The following is a 13,940-nucleotide window of genomic DNA, read 5'->3' on the forward strand; positions in this document are numbered from 1 at the left end:
AGGGCTGGTAAGCCCTCACTTACAGAAAGCTGTCATTCTGTTTTCATCAGACCATGGGCATCTCGGGGCAGGGCTGGAATTTTGTTTTGCAGGGAGGATCTTCAGCACCTGTGCATTGGGGCAGGTATGGGGGCACCAGAAATGTCTGCTGAAACAATAAGCCAGTGGCATGCCACTCTGGCCAGCTGCCTGGGCTGAGCCTTCCTCCCAGTCCCCCAGGCAACTCAATGATGCAAATAGAGACCACTCTTCAAACAAAGATGCTGAGAGTGGAGATCAAGGCGCTCTAAGCTGCTCTGAGTCCCAGTCCCCAGTCCCCAGCTGCCCTCACTCTCAGACACCCCATGCCCTGCTCCACCCCTAGACTGACCTGGCTCCCACCTAAGGTGCCATTTCAGAGTCCCCAGTAAGAATTTTCTCTCTGTCTGTCTTTGGTCTAAACGTGCAAGAGGCAGTCAAATCGGGAAGTTAAATGTGTGGCCTCTGGGACAGACAGTCTGAATGTGAAATCACGGCTCTGCTGCTCACTAGCTGTGTGTCTTGGGCAAATTACTTTTCTGTGCCTCGGTTTCCTCATCTGAAAGTGGGGATGATAGTAGAACCCATTTCATAAGAGAATCGTGAAAATTGAACACATCAACGCGCAATGAAATCCCCCAAACAGTCTCCAGCACGTTGTAAATGCTTGGTGGTCTTTGTTGGGTTCCTCCCCTCTCACCCCTCCCCACCCCTCACCCCTGCATGGCTGCTTTCCAGGTCTCTCGAACCTCTCCTTCCCCTGGGTTGTAGCTTCCAGGGCCCTTAGCAAACCCTACCCCTTGGGGTCCTCACTGCTGGACAGTCTGTGTTGCCCCAGCGGACTGATGAAGGGCCTGGGACAACATGACTCTGTTTCTGACGTGGGGCCCCAAGTGGGGCTGCTTGGACAGCAACCTGGATGGCTGCAGTTCCAGTTCCTCTCTGACTCCCTGTGCGACCTCAGCTACTTAACCTGTCTGAGCTTTGGAGCCTCATCTTCAAAACCAGGGTTACGCCAGCAGTCCTGGAGGGCAGTTGGAAGGATGTGTGGGGAAACGTTTCCTCCCGTCACTTCAGAATGGAATGCATATACCTCTGGCTTATATGCCTACATTACAGGACTTACATTCTAGGATTTGAGTTTCTGACAGCACCTTGTAAAAAGAAGAAGAGAGGACAGTGTCTGGGACGTGGATGAGCCCCAGGAGACAAGACTGGGGACCAGATGCTCAGGTGTACCCCCCTCCACTTGATCTTACACTCTCCTTTCCATTCGGAACTTCGGTCCCAGTGACAGTCCAAACCTTGAGTAATCACTGTTTTAATTAAGCATTTACTAAGTGCCAGGCATGATGCCAGGGGCTTTCATTCACGATTTTCCGTTTTCTCCACACCTTGTAGGGAAGGTATTATTCATCACCACTTACCAATGAGGAAACCGAGGCTCAGAGCAGTGTGATACTTTACTTAAGGCCCACAGCTGTCAGCAAAGGATCCCAGGCCCACGGACTCGCCTCCTGAGTTCTGCCCTCCCAGGTAGCAATCTGTGACACTGGTGACTGGCTCTATCCCCTGCCTTCATCTAAACAGTTGGCAGAGACGTCTCGCCAACAGCTGGGGAGGAGGGCTGTGCACCAGGATGTCAACAGCAAAGGCACTGAATCTTCTGTTCTCCCCTCCTTCTCACAGAACCTTCCAAGAGGGCAGGTACCCAGCACCGTGAGCGCCCATGTGGGCCCCCAGGGAGGAAGGAGATGAATGTCTCTGTGAGATGCTCAGGCAATGTCCCCACCCACCAACCTGGCTGAGCTGCTGGCTGGGGGGCACCTCCACGCCTTCCTGCAGACTTTCTGATCTTCATGCCATGGCCACCCTGTGAGCCCTTTGAAGATGAGCAAATTGGGTTGGGGAAAGGTGGTCATTTTCCTACAAGCAGCACTCCCACTCAGGTCTTCTGACTTCCAGACCAGAGGTACATACCAGTACTCACTGAGCACACAACCACATGCAGGGGCTGCCCTGGGTACGTACGAGGGGCAAATCATAGACAAAACAGGCTTCTTTACAGCCACTCCTGCCCAGGGCCACTGGGCCACTGCATGTTTTGCACCTGCCCTGGATGGGAGGTCCTCAGCTGCAATAAGAAAGTGGCTGTCCTTCCTCCTGAGATCCACAGGTCAGGGATTCAACTCGAACACCAGAGGCAGAGGACACTTCCCAAAGCAACCTCACTCGGTGTCACGCGGCTCTCTCAGGAACCACTCTGCCGCACAGCAAGTCCCTTAGCCCCAGCCCAGTACCAGCATGGCACTGTCTGTCAGAATCCCACCTGTCTCCTCTTACCACCCGCCCTGCCCGGAAGAGAGGACAAACTCATCCCTTCCCCCTTCCGCCTTCGTCACACTAACTACAGTAGGTCAGACCCTCCTGCAAAAACTCAGTGTCATCAGAATATACCAATGTGGAGGGGGTGTGTCTCTGAGGCAGTTGTCATGTTTGTACAAATTGCTGCTCACATTACAAGCTTCCTATTCCTTTTGTTGAGAAAGGGGAGCCCCACCCCAGTTACCCCAGACCCTGCAGTGTCATGGGGGGTGAAGTGCCAATATGACTGGACCGAGGGCCAGAGAGACCTCTGCTTGGCCCCTGGTTCGCCTACTTCCTAGCTATGTGATCTTGAGTCAGCTACGTGATGTTTCTGAGAGTGGAGAGAGAAAATACCTGCCTCCCACGGTCATTGCCAGGTTTAAACTGAAGCGTTGAGCTCATCATCAGCATCAAGTGACTGCATTTAAAGCTGCTGACTCTCCCTCCCCACTCTGGGCTCCACACATTGTTTGTGCTCCTTTTCACACTTAGCACAACGGGGTCTGGGCATCTGTGGACCCCACTGCCTCCAGAATGTTCTCAGAGCCTGCTCACCGCCACAGCCCCAGTGCCCAGCCAGGCAGTCAGTTAACAGAAAGCACTCAGCACTCGTTCAAGTCCATTTCTCCCAAACTGCTGTCCCCCAATAGCACAGCTTCCCAGGTACCAGAGACAAATGAGTTTGTCATGTAAGACAAGCACAAAAAGATGGCACAGCCTGACCTGGAAATTAGTCATTTCTGTGTCAGGGAGAAAGATACCAAGAGGTTCAGACTGAAGCCTGGCTCCAGTCAGTGACGGCAGGAAATGCATTTTCCCACCTTCGGTCTGACTGGAAAGGCGTAACAGGTGGAAGAGGACACAGAGAAACGCTTCAAAGTTGGGAGCCTTCACTGAGGACCAGTTGGTCTGTTAGTGGTTCTCTTCTGTTTCACTCAACCAACCTCCAAACACCTCCTGCATTCAACACACGGAAGGAAATACAGCTGGAAGGCAGCACAGAGATCAGCTAGCTCACACGTCACTAGTTTTTAGAGGTGAAGAAACTGTTGCTCAAGACACTTAAGCGACCCAAAGGTAGTAACTGTATAATTGCATGTGTGTGCGTGCCGACGTGCAAACACACACACACACACACACACACACACACACACACACACACACACACTCCTCCCATGTCTAAGGATGGATGGAAGCCGACCTTTCAGCCCGGTCACTCACATACCTGAAGGCACCTATCCTGTCTCTGTATCCATGTTCCCTACAAGTTTATTCCCTCGTCTCGTTATTAAGGATAGAAACTCCAGGCCTTCTAGCCAACTCGTCTTTCACCAAGAAGGGAGCCATCCTGGCACTAGCAGCTAATAAAACCACAGATATTGCGCATACACCCCCTCGTGGCCACTTGTGGAAATGCATGCCCCCAAAAGTTCATGTTGAACCAGACTGATAACCGCTTGGGTTGGACCTGGTTGCCACCAAAAGGGAATCTCAATTATGATTTCAACTCCTTCCCAGGAAAGAGGATCGTAAAGTATGATCTTAGGTAAGAGAGAGTGAAAAAGGTAGAAGGTGAATAAAAGGGGAAAAAGGAAGAATGTGAGGGAGGGAGGAAAACAAAGAGAACAAAAGAAAAGGAAGAGAAAAAAAATACATATAGACTAAGAAGACAGAGCAAGAGAATAAGGGAAGCATAAAGAAGTGGGCTGCTTCTCTATGCTAAGTCTGTCTCTATTTCAAAGACAAACACTCAAGATAACAGTAATGGAAAATAATAAGAACTGACAGGCCCATGGTTGGCTGGCCGCGCTGTAGCAATCTTGTGGGTACAGGTAAGCCAGGGAGGATGGGGGGCAGGGAACCCACAGTTGACCCCATGACTTGGTAATCCTTCCAGAACCTCAATCTTCCTGGATCTCTATTTCTGAGCTTGTAAAAGGATAGCTAACAGCAGTTGTTCTCTTCCTATTTTATTGAGGAAACGCTGGAAAGTGCTCTGAGTTCCCAGATGTAACACCATCATCGAAATGTGTTTTATTATTTTCCTATATGCAGCAGCCCTCCATCCTCTGCTTCCCAGACTAAAAGGTGATATGTGACGCTGGGCTGCCAAAAGACTTGATATATTTCAACAATGCATCAAGTTGTCATGACCTCTGGTGCTTTGTAAGATGCTGTGATTTGAAAGGTGCTGTTGCAATGTAAAACATGATTGCCACAGCAGTCGGGAGGTCCATGCCCATCTCCTCACCCCGTCATTCTTGTCAGTATGCACAGAGGCACAAAACAATTCCGCCCACATTAGCAGCATGCTCTACAATAAAACTGCACATGTCTGAGTTTGGCAGAACGGTCACAAACAAAATCGTTTTGGAAGTGCCAAGTTACCTTAGTGTCCAAACAGCTACCCAGGGGGGTGATGGCATTTTTAGAATCTACTGCAAATGTAAACACATCCAGGTCACATATAAAAATGCCAGCTTGTGTTTTTCTGGAGTTAGACAATGAAGAGATCATCTTAACAGAAATGGCTGTGAAAGAAGCATGGACCTGACGTGGAAGTTGTGTGTCACGGACAGTGAGTTACATGAGGAAACATTTCTTCTCCAAACAAAAGGAACTTTTGTCGGTAACCCACCTGTGGTCTCCCATGGATTTCCTTCTTTGGGTTCTGTATAATACGACACTAGCCTTCCCACACCCTGAGCCCTCAGCACTACCCTGTGTGGATTTATGCCAGGGGACATATCACACCTCACAATCCCGTGCTTGCTGTTGATGGGGATGGGGTAGAGTCCCAGGGACACTCAGGTATTCTTGATGGACAGGATCCAGCCACAGATGGCAGCTGGTACGTGGGGAAGTTCCCACTTCCTCTGTCAAATCTTATCCTTTAAATCAATTATCTCCCAGTCGTCCAAGCCACCCTCTGCTGGTAACAGGTCTGCAAAGCTGCAGCAACTTACACACACAAATGATCGGTGCTCAGTTCTACGTGTTAAGTTTCCCCGGAGCACATGCTGCCTGAAGCACAAGCTGAAGCACCAAATAGCTGTGGGCCTGTCCCGGATCAGCTGGGTGCTTTGTGCAAAGCAGCCTCTTCCGGCCTTTCTCTCCCCACCTGTAGAATGAAGGCAACACCACTCCCCACAAACGGGTCATTTAAGAGCCCCATGAGATAAACAGACGTAAAACATGAAGCACAGAGCCCACGGAATGGGTGGGGTGGCCACAGACCACAGGCATGTGTGAGCTACATGTGGATTTTAAATTTTCTAGTAGCCACATTAACGAGGTGAAAAGAGACAGGTGAAGTTCCTTTTAGTAAGATTGCTTATTTAACCCTATATATCCAGAAGGGTACGTCAACCTGCCATCAATAACTTAAAAATATTAATAACATAGTTTACATTCCTTCTCTCTTTTTTTTAAAATACGGAATCTTTGAAATCTGTTATGTATGTTTTGTACCCACAGCCCATCTCAATCCAGATGCCAAAACTTCAACGGTTCAAGTAAAATGTGGTCCTACCCAAATTATAAAACGACAAAGTTGCATCTAATGGAAAAAAGCTTACACTGCTTCCATTTTTTAGATTTAAATCAGTTGATTAAAATTAAATACATTAAAATGGTTCTTCACTAGTGCTAGCCCCAATTCAAGTGCCCACTAGACACATGGGGCTAGTGGCTATGGTATCGGGCCGTACAGTGTCAGAAGAAGAGATCTGGGGACATAGAATAGAAAACCCAGCTGTCAATGACTTCCCAGACAGTTGTCTCCTGGTCCTACCCCACGTGGAGTCCAAAACAGGCTGCCCAGGGTGGGTGCAGTGGCTACAGGATGTCACCAGAGTGACAGGCTCCTTCAATCTTGCTGCTTCATCAACCTTAGAGTGACAGGAAAGGTTCTCCCCATTCCACACTGGGCATCCGACCTCACTCCAGGTAGGTCGGAGAAAGGTGAGAGGGGAGGGGTTAAAGGGGAAATGTTCACCACTGGCTTGGTCTGCTCAACTCTGAGGGAGTTTGCATGGAAGCCCCATCTAATGGCTTCTGCTTAAGTGTCATGGAGCAGAGCTGAGTCACACACGGTCACCCTTATCTGCACCGGGCAGAGCCCCCTTCTTCTTACAGGCACAAAAGATGTTTCTTTGGGTTCAGCTACAGCTTGGAGATCTTTCCTGGGACGCTGACTTCCACTGTCTGGTCTCCTTAGTCTGTCCCTGCTCGTCATGGTGCAGGAACAGATGTACTACCAAGGTCAAAATCACCCATCACAGTGACAACCTTGTTTGTTCTTGGAGAGTGGCTTAAAGTCTAAGCCTCCCTTTCATCATCAATGGGGCAATCACAGCAACCCTTGCTAGGCCACTTGTGAGGGTGAGCTGAGCTAATGCATGCAGACACAGAGAAAGGGCTCAAACACTTTTTATTCTGGGGTTTCTTTTCTCATGCTGGAGTGCTTGTCGTGTTTTCCTTTGTCCACCCTATCTGTTAACACATTGCTCAGAATCCTGTCAGGAAACAAATGGTGCACTGGACAGGAGTCATGACAGGGTTTCATGAAGGGGCTATTTACAAGGTATGTGTGAGGCAAAGGGAAACAAAAGGAACTGACGCAGTGTGGAGCAAGAGTGGGAAGCCTTGCCAGTCTGAAGAGGCAAGGGGGAGAGCAGGCCCAGAACCTGCCCGAGATGAAGGGTAGGGGAAAACTTACAACAGCGGCTGTGGCTGCAGGTAGAGAACGCAGCCACTACCAAACAGCAGTGGGACACAGAGCGAGCCAGGGCACTAAACACCTTGACTTTTCCACCCTCCCTTCTCCATCTCCACGGGCTGAGTCCAAACAGAAGCCAGAGGTTGGGGAAGCCCAATTGATGCGATTCCTAGAGGTCAACCTCCCAGAGTAGAGAACGGTGTTGAAAGCGATGGGGAGTGGGCCCAGTGGGCAACAGAAGCATGACCAAACCCCTTTGCAATGCACTAGAGAAAAGGATTTCACCTTAAATGTGTGGATCAGACCTACTGGATTTCCACTGTGGTTAATTCTGTTTTCTGCGTGGGGTGTCTGGGATCCGCGTTCAGGTTACGTGTACACATGGCTTCTGGTTCAGAGTCTGCTCCATCACGTTGACTCCACACGTTCTGGAGTCACTTACTCAGAATTTCACATCAGGCTTCTCCCACTCACTAGCCAGTGACCCAGCACAAGCTAAGAGGGCACCCTGAACCACGCTTTCTAATCTGTATCACGGGAGGACCCACGCTTGTCTCACTGCCTAGTTGCGACCGTCTGAAATGCCACACGTTCCCTATGCCTTTGCTACCCTGTGGAAGCTGAAGACACAGCGGCTGAGAGCGCAGGTTCTAGACATGGAACGTACGGATTCAGACCTCAGCTCTGCCACTTTAAACCCCATGTCCTTGGACTAGGTCCTCAACTGTTTAGTGTCTCAGAATTCTCATCCACAAAACGAAGGAAAATTGTCCCCACCACACAAGGTTGTTGTGAGAATTAAATGATCTGTTCCATGAAACGTGACCAGAACACTGTGCGGCACTTGCCCACAGCCTGTTGTAAGTAAAGCATCAAGATGAGACTGTGTGCTCCCTCCATCATGAACGAACTCCCGGCCTCATCCTTCCAGCAACAGAAGCTCAAGGAAGATCAGCACCAAGAGCGTGGACAGCGCCCTCGCTGCACTGAGACGAGGGAGGGCGGGACTTCTTCCTTTACCCTGCAAACCTAGTAGTAACAGAGGCTATCGTTTTGGGCATCTAAGCAGGAACAAAATCTATAACAAGGCTTATGAGTGGTGGATCCCTGTCCCCAGGAAAAGGAATATCAGCACAGAAGCCACCACCCCACGCTTCTGCCCAGGAAATACCTAGACTTAGCTCATGTATAGGGCTGCTAAGTACAGTGGTTAAGATCATAACAATCTAAAAAGCCAGCTTCTCTCTAGCTGTGTGACCTTGGGCTAGTTACTCAACCGCTCTGAGCCTCAGTTGCCTCACTTGTAAAAATGGGATTATAACCTGAAATCTATGTAACTTTACTAACAATTGTCACCCCAATAAACTTTAATATAAAAAAATGGGATTATATAGTAGCATCTACATCATTGAGTTGTTATGAGGATGAAATCAGTTAATATTTGAAAGTACTTAGAACAGGGCCAGACATATAGCAGGTATTTTATATACATTTCTTGAATAAATAGAATCATCTCAGTCCCATAAATAAATTCTGACCAGTCGATTTCCTCAGTGTTGGGTACTGGTCTGAGACATTGCCCTCCCTTGGGACTGAGAGCAAATCGAAACTGTGTTTATCTGTCCATGAAAAAAAGACAGAAAATGCTTAAGTCAGCAAAATCGAGAGGTCCATTCACGGACACAAGTCATTGAGCTCCGCTGTTCAGCATGCGACAGCCTAAGAATGATTTTCTTTTCCCCTTTTGAACAAAAGAAAGCTCTGCCAATATTTCCCCATCACCAACAACAGAACTAGCAGATGGGAAATGAAATCTTTACTCCTTCCCTTACTAGCTCGTATGTGTGACTTGGTCAAGTCTTTTCCCCTTTCTTAGAGCCTCCATTTTCTCATCTGTGAAATGGGGATAATAATGTCTACGGAAAATATCCCTTCAGGCACACAATAGTTACTTAGTAAATGGAAGTGATTTCCTTCTACGTTTTATCTTTGAAAGTCTATGGACAACGAGGAAGTCTGGGAGATAACCTTGGAAGGCTGAATTTCACAGATGGCATCGGTTACTTAAGCTTTAAGGAATTTGAAACCAATGTGTAACAGTTTGTCTTTTTGTTTTTTGGGTTGTTTTTAACTAAGTAATACACAGTGATGCTTCTCGCCTGTGCTAATCAAAAGGAGGCTTTGTTGTTTTACTTTGAATGAAAGAAGGGGGGAGACCTCAGAAGCGTGATGGAAAGAACATAGACTTTGGAACCAGCTTTTCAACGCCAAGATGTGTGATAGTCTTTAGCAAGTGACTTAAATTTTGTCTTTTCTTTCTTTCTTTTTTAATATTAAAGTGTTTTTAGTTTCTGAAGAGTCAAGACCACTGACTTAAGTTCTCTTAGCCTCAGGTTCCTCAATTGTAGATACCTACCTTTCAGAAATATTGAGATTGATTAATATTACATACGTAAATTGGCTGGCACACTAGGTAGGGGCTCAGTAAATGGTAACTGTTACAGTAAGTTAATGTCCCTCTTCAAATAAAATTAAGGTTCTCATCCAATCAAACAAAAACAAATCCACAGAAATTGCCTCTTTCTCTGATGGTTTATTTTCCAGATTTCCTAAAATGTAAGGAAGGACAGAATATTATGCTCCAAGAAATAATGCCACTTCTGCTGAAGAAGCTAAGTTGTAACGACACGAGGACAATTCACGTCAAGGAAAGTCTATGCAGATGCTTAATGCTAAGAAGTTGCATCTCAAGAGGTCTTTAAAATTAACTGAGAATCTGAGGCTGCGTGGGCACCAGCTGTGTTAGACATTGAACAGTTTCTCCAAGATGTCAACTTTGCTTTTATAACAGGACCCTCGGATTAGCCTAAGAGCCCTTATAACAAATGAATCTCTGAGTAAAGGATTGTTGTGGCCTTATTTTACATGTGCGTCTTTGACTTTCATAAAATAGTTGTCTATTGTCTTCCAATCAGCTTTAATTTTCTTCTTCTTCCCGCAGCCCCCTGTTCTCCTTCCCCTTCATTGTTCTCTCTCATTGAGCGACCTCTCCATTATTCCACAGACCTGGATACCACCACCCTCTCCTTCAGCCCCACCGTGACGCTGCCAGAATTCCTATTGATTTCCGTCCTAAATATCTCAAAGTCCCCACTTCTCCCTCCTTTCCCTGTCTTCTCCACACTCTTCTGCCCTCTGGTCTCCCTCTTGTCCACGATCTGCACTGCACCCAGACTCATCTCAAACGACGCATGCCTGCTCCCTTCTTCCTGGCTGGGAACCCGTCCATGGTCTCCACTGCCACTGGGTCAGACCAAGGCTAAAATCCTTCATCCAGCCAACAAGACCAGTTCCATTTGTCCCTGTCCAATTTGCCAGTCACTTCTCACTCCAGCCAAACTGATCTTGGGGTTTGGGAAAATGTACCATAAATTCATTGAGTGGGTGCTCCATAACCTCCAATGGTCCCCTTTGCTCTAGCATCAGAGTTTAACATTCCTCTGACTCGGACTACTAACCCATTTACTCATTTTTTTGGTCTTTTTTGTTTGTTTGTTTTTTACCCCTTTTCTATCATTTCCTCTCCTCCTCTTTGCACTCAGAGCCCAACACCTCTTCTGCGGCTGGCCTGTCTCCATGGGGTGCAAGAGGTGGTTTAAGTTCTGGTCCTTCCACCAGAACTTCACGGTGGGGAAGTAGGAAAGAATCCACTGACCTTTTACAGTCTCAATCCAACAGCCTATCACACACACACACACACACACACACACACACACACACACACACACTCACTCACTGCTCCCAAACTATAGCACCTAAGCCAGTACCTGGACTGTCAATCAATAAATACTTGTGGTCAGAGACACAGCAGCTGTTTCTAAACACAGAGGAAACATTTCATCACCAGGTCATGACCCTTTTGTGTTCTTTGTTCTTGGTATTCATCTCCTTATTGACTCAGTGTTTAGTGAGTGTATGTATATAATGTGTCAGTTACTCTTTCCGGTTTGGGAACAGGGTCCCTGCCCTCAGAAGGCCTAGGATCTAGAAGAGGAGACAAACATGCCACCTTCCAGCGCTGTGACCGTGAGTTGGTTAACTAACCTCCCTGTGTCCTAGTTCCATTATCATCTATAAGATGAAAACACCTTCACAGTGCTGTTAATGAAATATAGCGTATGTCAATTGCTCGAGCTGACTTTGTAAGACTGACATGAGATACAATGAGATCATCTAAGAAAAGGGCTTGAACACGATCAGGCTAATATGTATTCAAGAAATGACAGCTTTGTACCATTCCGACGTGAACAGGGAGTGGGAATTGTGGATAGGAACTAGTTCTCCGAAGGGAAAAGGGCTTCTGCTGTGGTAAGGAATGACGCAGGGGACGCACCTGGTGGAGTGGTCAGGGGACACCCCTCCGAAGAGGTACCTGTTAGGACATAAAGGAGTCAGTAATGAGCATCACAGAGGCAGGGCGGGCCAGGCCGAGTGGAAGGCCAGAACCAACACGGGTCCTCTAGCCACGTGGACCTGGTCCACATGCCTTCTCTGCCACTCCGTGAGTCTCAGGTGAGCCACAGCCCCTCCCTGAGGCTCAGCTTTCTCATCTACAGAACAAAAATCACAGTGTCCATAATGAAGAGACTGAAGGGAAACCCAAGGAAGAAGGTACTGTCTGTGCCGGAGATTTTCAGTAACATGTAAGTCACCACGCAGAGAGGTTCATGCAGAGCAGGCAGGTAGCAAGTACCACGGTGTCCCTGCTCCCCTACGCTAAGTATCTTCCAAAATTAATAATTACCTCCTGGACCGTTCACATAACCAGTAAGTCAGGCGTCAAAGCCATGCTAAGGTAACTGCAAACCCTGGGTCCCTCCCTTTTCACCCGCTCCGTCAAATCCAGAATCATCATGGAGCTAACACATGGGTGGAACACTTATTCTAACCCAGGCCTTTCTCATGAATTTTCTCTTTAGTCCTCATGGTATTTCAGTAAAGAGGATTCTATTCTTTCCCCTCATTTTACAGGGAAGAGGGAACGTAAGGATGTGGCCGCGTGTCCAGCGTGTCCAGGAGGAGGTGGCCCAGATGTCCTCAGCCTGTCCCCAGGCCCCTGCCCCATGCATGGGCTTCCTTTGGGGCGGAGGGATTCTCCTGTGTTCTCAGGATCCCTCCATCTGTCAGGTTCAATCCTGCTCTTGGTTAGTGTTCACCTCTTTCAGGAAGGTTCTGGATTGTTCCAGGCCATAGTGATCTGATATGAACTGATCTGGAAAAAACAGGACCTCGGCCACCTTTAGTCCTAGATCCCCTCTTGCTAGTTTGTGACAGATTTACCTCTTCAAGAGGCTGAACTTGTGCCTGCCTCTTTCTCTCCCTCATTTTCTTCCTTCTTTTCTTCTCTCCATCCTTCCTCCTCTTCCATTCTTTATCTTTCCTCTCCTCTGTCCATTGCACAGGTCTGGGAACTTGCTAAATCTGCAGGTCCTGACAACATTGGCCAAGAGGGATGGGAGACTGAGGAGAAAAAGTGATTCCAGTGATCGTGGCATGAGTGAACTGCGCTGTGTCTTCCCAGCTGCAAGTGCTGTCTGAATTATCTCTGAATTAAGACAGCACTTTTCTTGAGGAAGCCATATTTTCTGGACTAAGAATTAGGACACATTCTGAGAAGGAAGTTGAGGAGATGTGAAAAGGCCATCGTATTGGAATTGTTAGGACTGGGGTGGTAGTTGAAATTAGATTTTTTTGCAGAGTCTACCAAAGGATATTATCATTCCTATTTCACAGATAAAGAGATTGAGGCCAAAGGTCATTCAGCTTCTAAGCCACTGGAGACGCTGAACTAAATGGTGACACCCTTTTCTCCTGAGAATCATCACTGTATGTGTTTATATCTTGTCTTCCCAGATCCATCACAAGCCTCCCATGGTCTACATAACTGATCATTTGAGCTTCGGTCTGCATATGGCCACGACTTACCCCTGTCATATTTCAGGCGCCCTCTCATACTCTGAACCTCTGCTGTCAAAATACTCATCTTATGATAATGAAATTGCCTATGTACACGTCCCTGGCCCCCAGAGCTGTGAGCTGCATGACACCTTGTCTGTTTCACGAGTGTTCTACGTTGCAAAGGCTCATGTTTCCTGTTCCCCAACCGTCCTCCCTCCGAGGGCTCCCCAATTCATACCGGAGAACTCATCCTGATGACACGCCCTTCCTGGACCAGACAGGTGCCCCTCCACTGGACTCCAAGCACCGGCCTTCTTCATGGTACGGCAGCCAGCTGGGCACCCATCTCCCCTGGGGGCTGTGTTTTCCTGAGGCCGTAGGTGCTCAGTCAATTTTAGCTGGAGAGATGAACAAATGACTCATCTCTGTTGCAGCTATGAATTTGTAACAAGTTATTCCATGTAATCAGTTTAGAAAAATACATTTTAATATGTGCTACTTAAGCCATCTGCATACATTTCATATCCAACGCATTTATACTGGGCTGCTTTGTTCTGAGATGTGACAGCTTCTGGTTATAGAAAATAAAAAAATTAAAAATACTGGTTATAGAGAACCAGGTTCAGCATTTAGGGGGAAAAAAATGTCTATAACTATTATTTGGAGAATTACTTAGAGATATTATCTAGAGAATTTGGAGGAGGGAGGGCTTCAGATATAGAACATTCTTTTCCTGTCCTAATGAAAAGCATCAAGTTTCTGGGTTTTAGCAGCTAAGAGTGTGAAAAAAAGTGTTAAATTACTTAATAGTTTGTCACATATCAGGTCTAAAAAGCCAATTACATAAAATTTATTAAAAAAAAATCCACATCCATTT

The 13,940-nt window shown here is 47.3% G+C and overlaps 1 protein-coding gene across 1 annotated transcript in view; it reads right to left on the reverse strand.

The window, feature by feature from the left end:
* The window catches only part of KHDRBS3 (KH RNA binding domain containing, signal transduction associated 3), a 165,680-nt gene extending 152,282 nt beyond the window's left edge, over positions 1-13,398 (reverse strand). The window contains exon 1 of the mRNA XM_088798937.1: positions 13,302-13,398. Within this exon, the coding sequence (XP_088655063.1) occupies positions 13,302-13,383 (82 nt within the window). The 5' untranslated portion in view covers positions 13,384-13,398. The remainder of the gene's footprint in view (positions 1-13,301) is intronic.
* Positions 13,399-13,940: the final 542 nt, after the last annotated feature.

The sequence above is a fragment of the Rhinolophus sinicus genome, chromosome 6 (assembly GCF_057876585.1).
Source record: "Rhinolophus sinicus isolate RSI-liver-muscle chromosome 6, RSI-T2T, whole genome shotgun sequence".
Taxonomy (NCBI): Eukaryota; Metazoa; Chordata; class Mammalia; order Chiroptera; family Rhinolophidae; genus Rhinolophus; species Rhinolophus sinicus.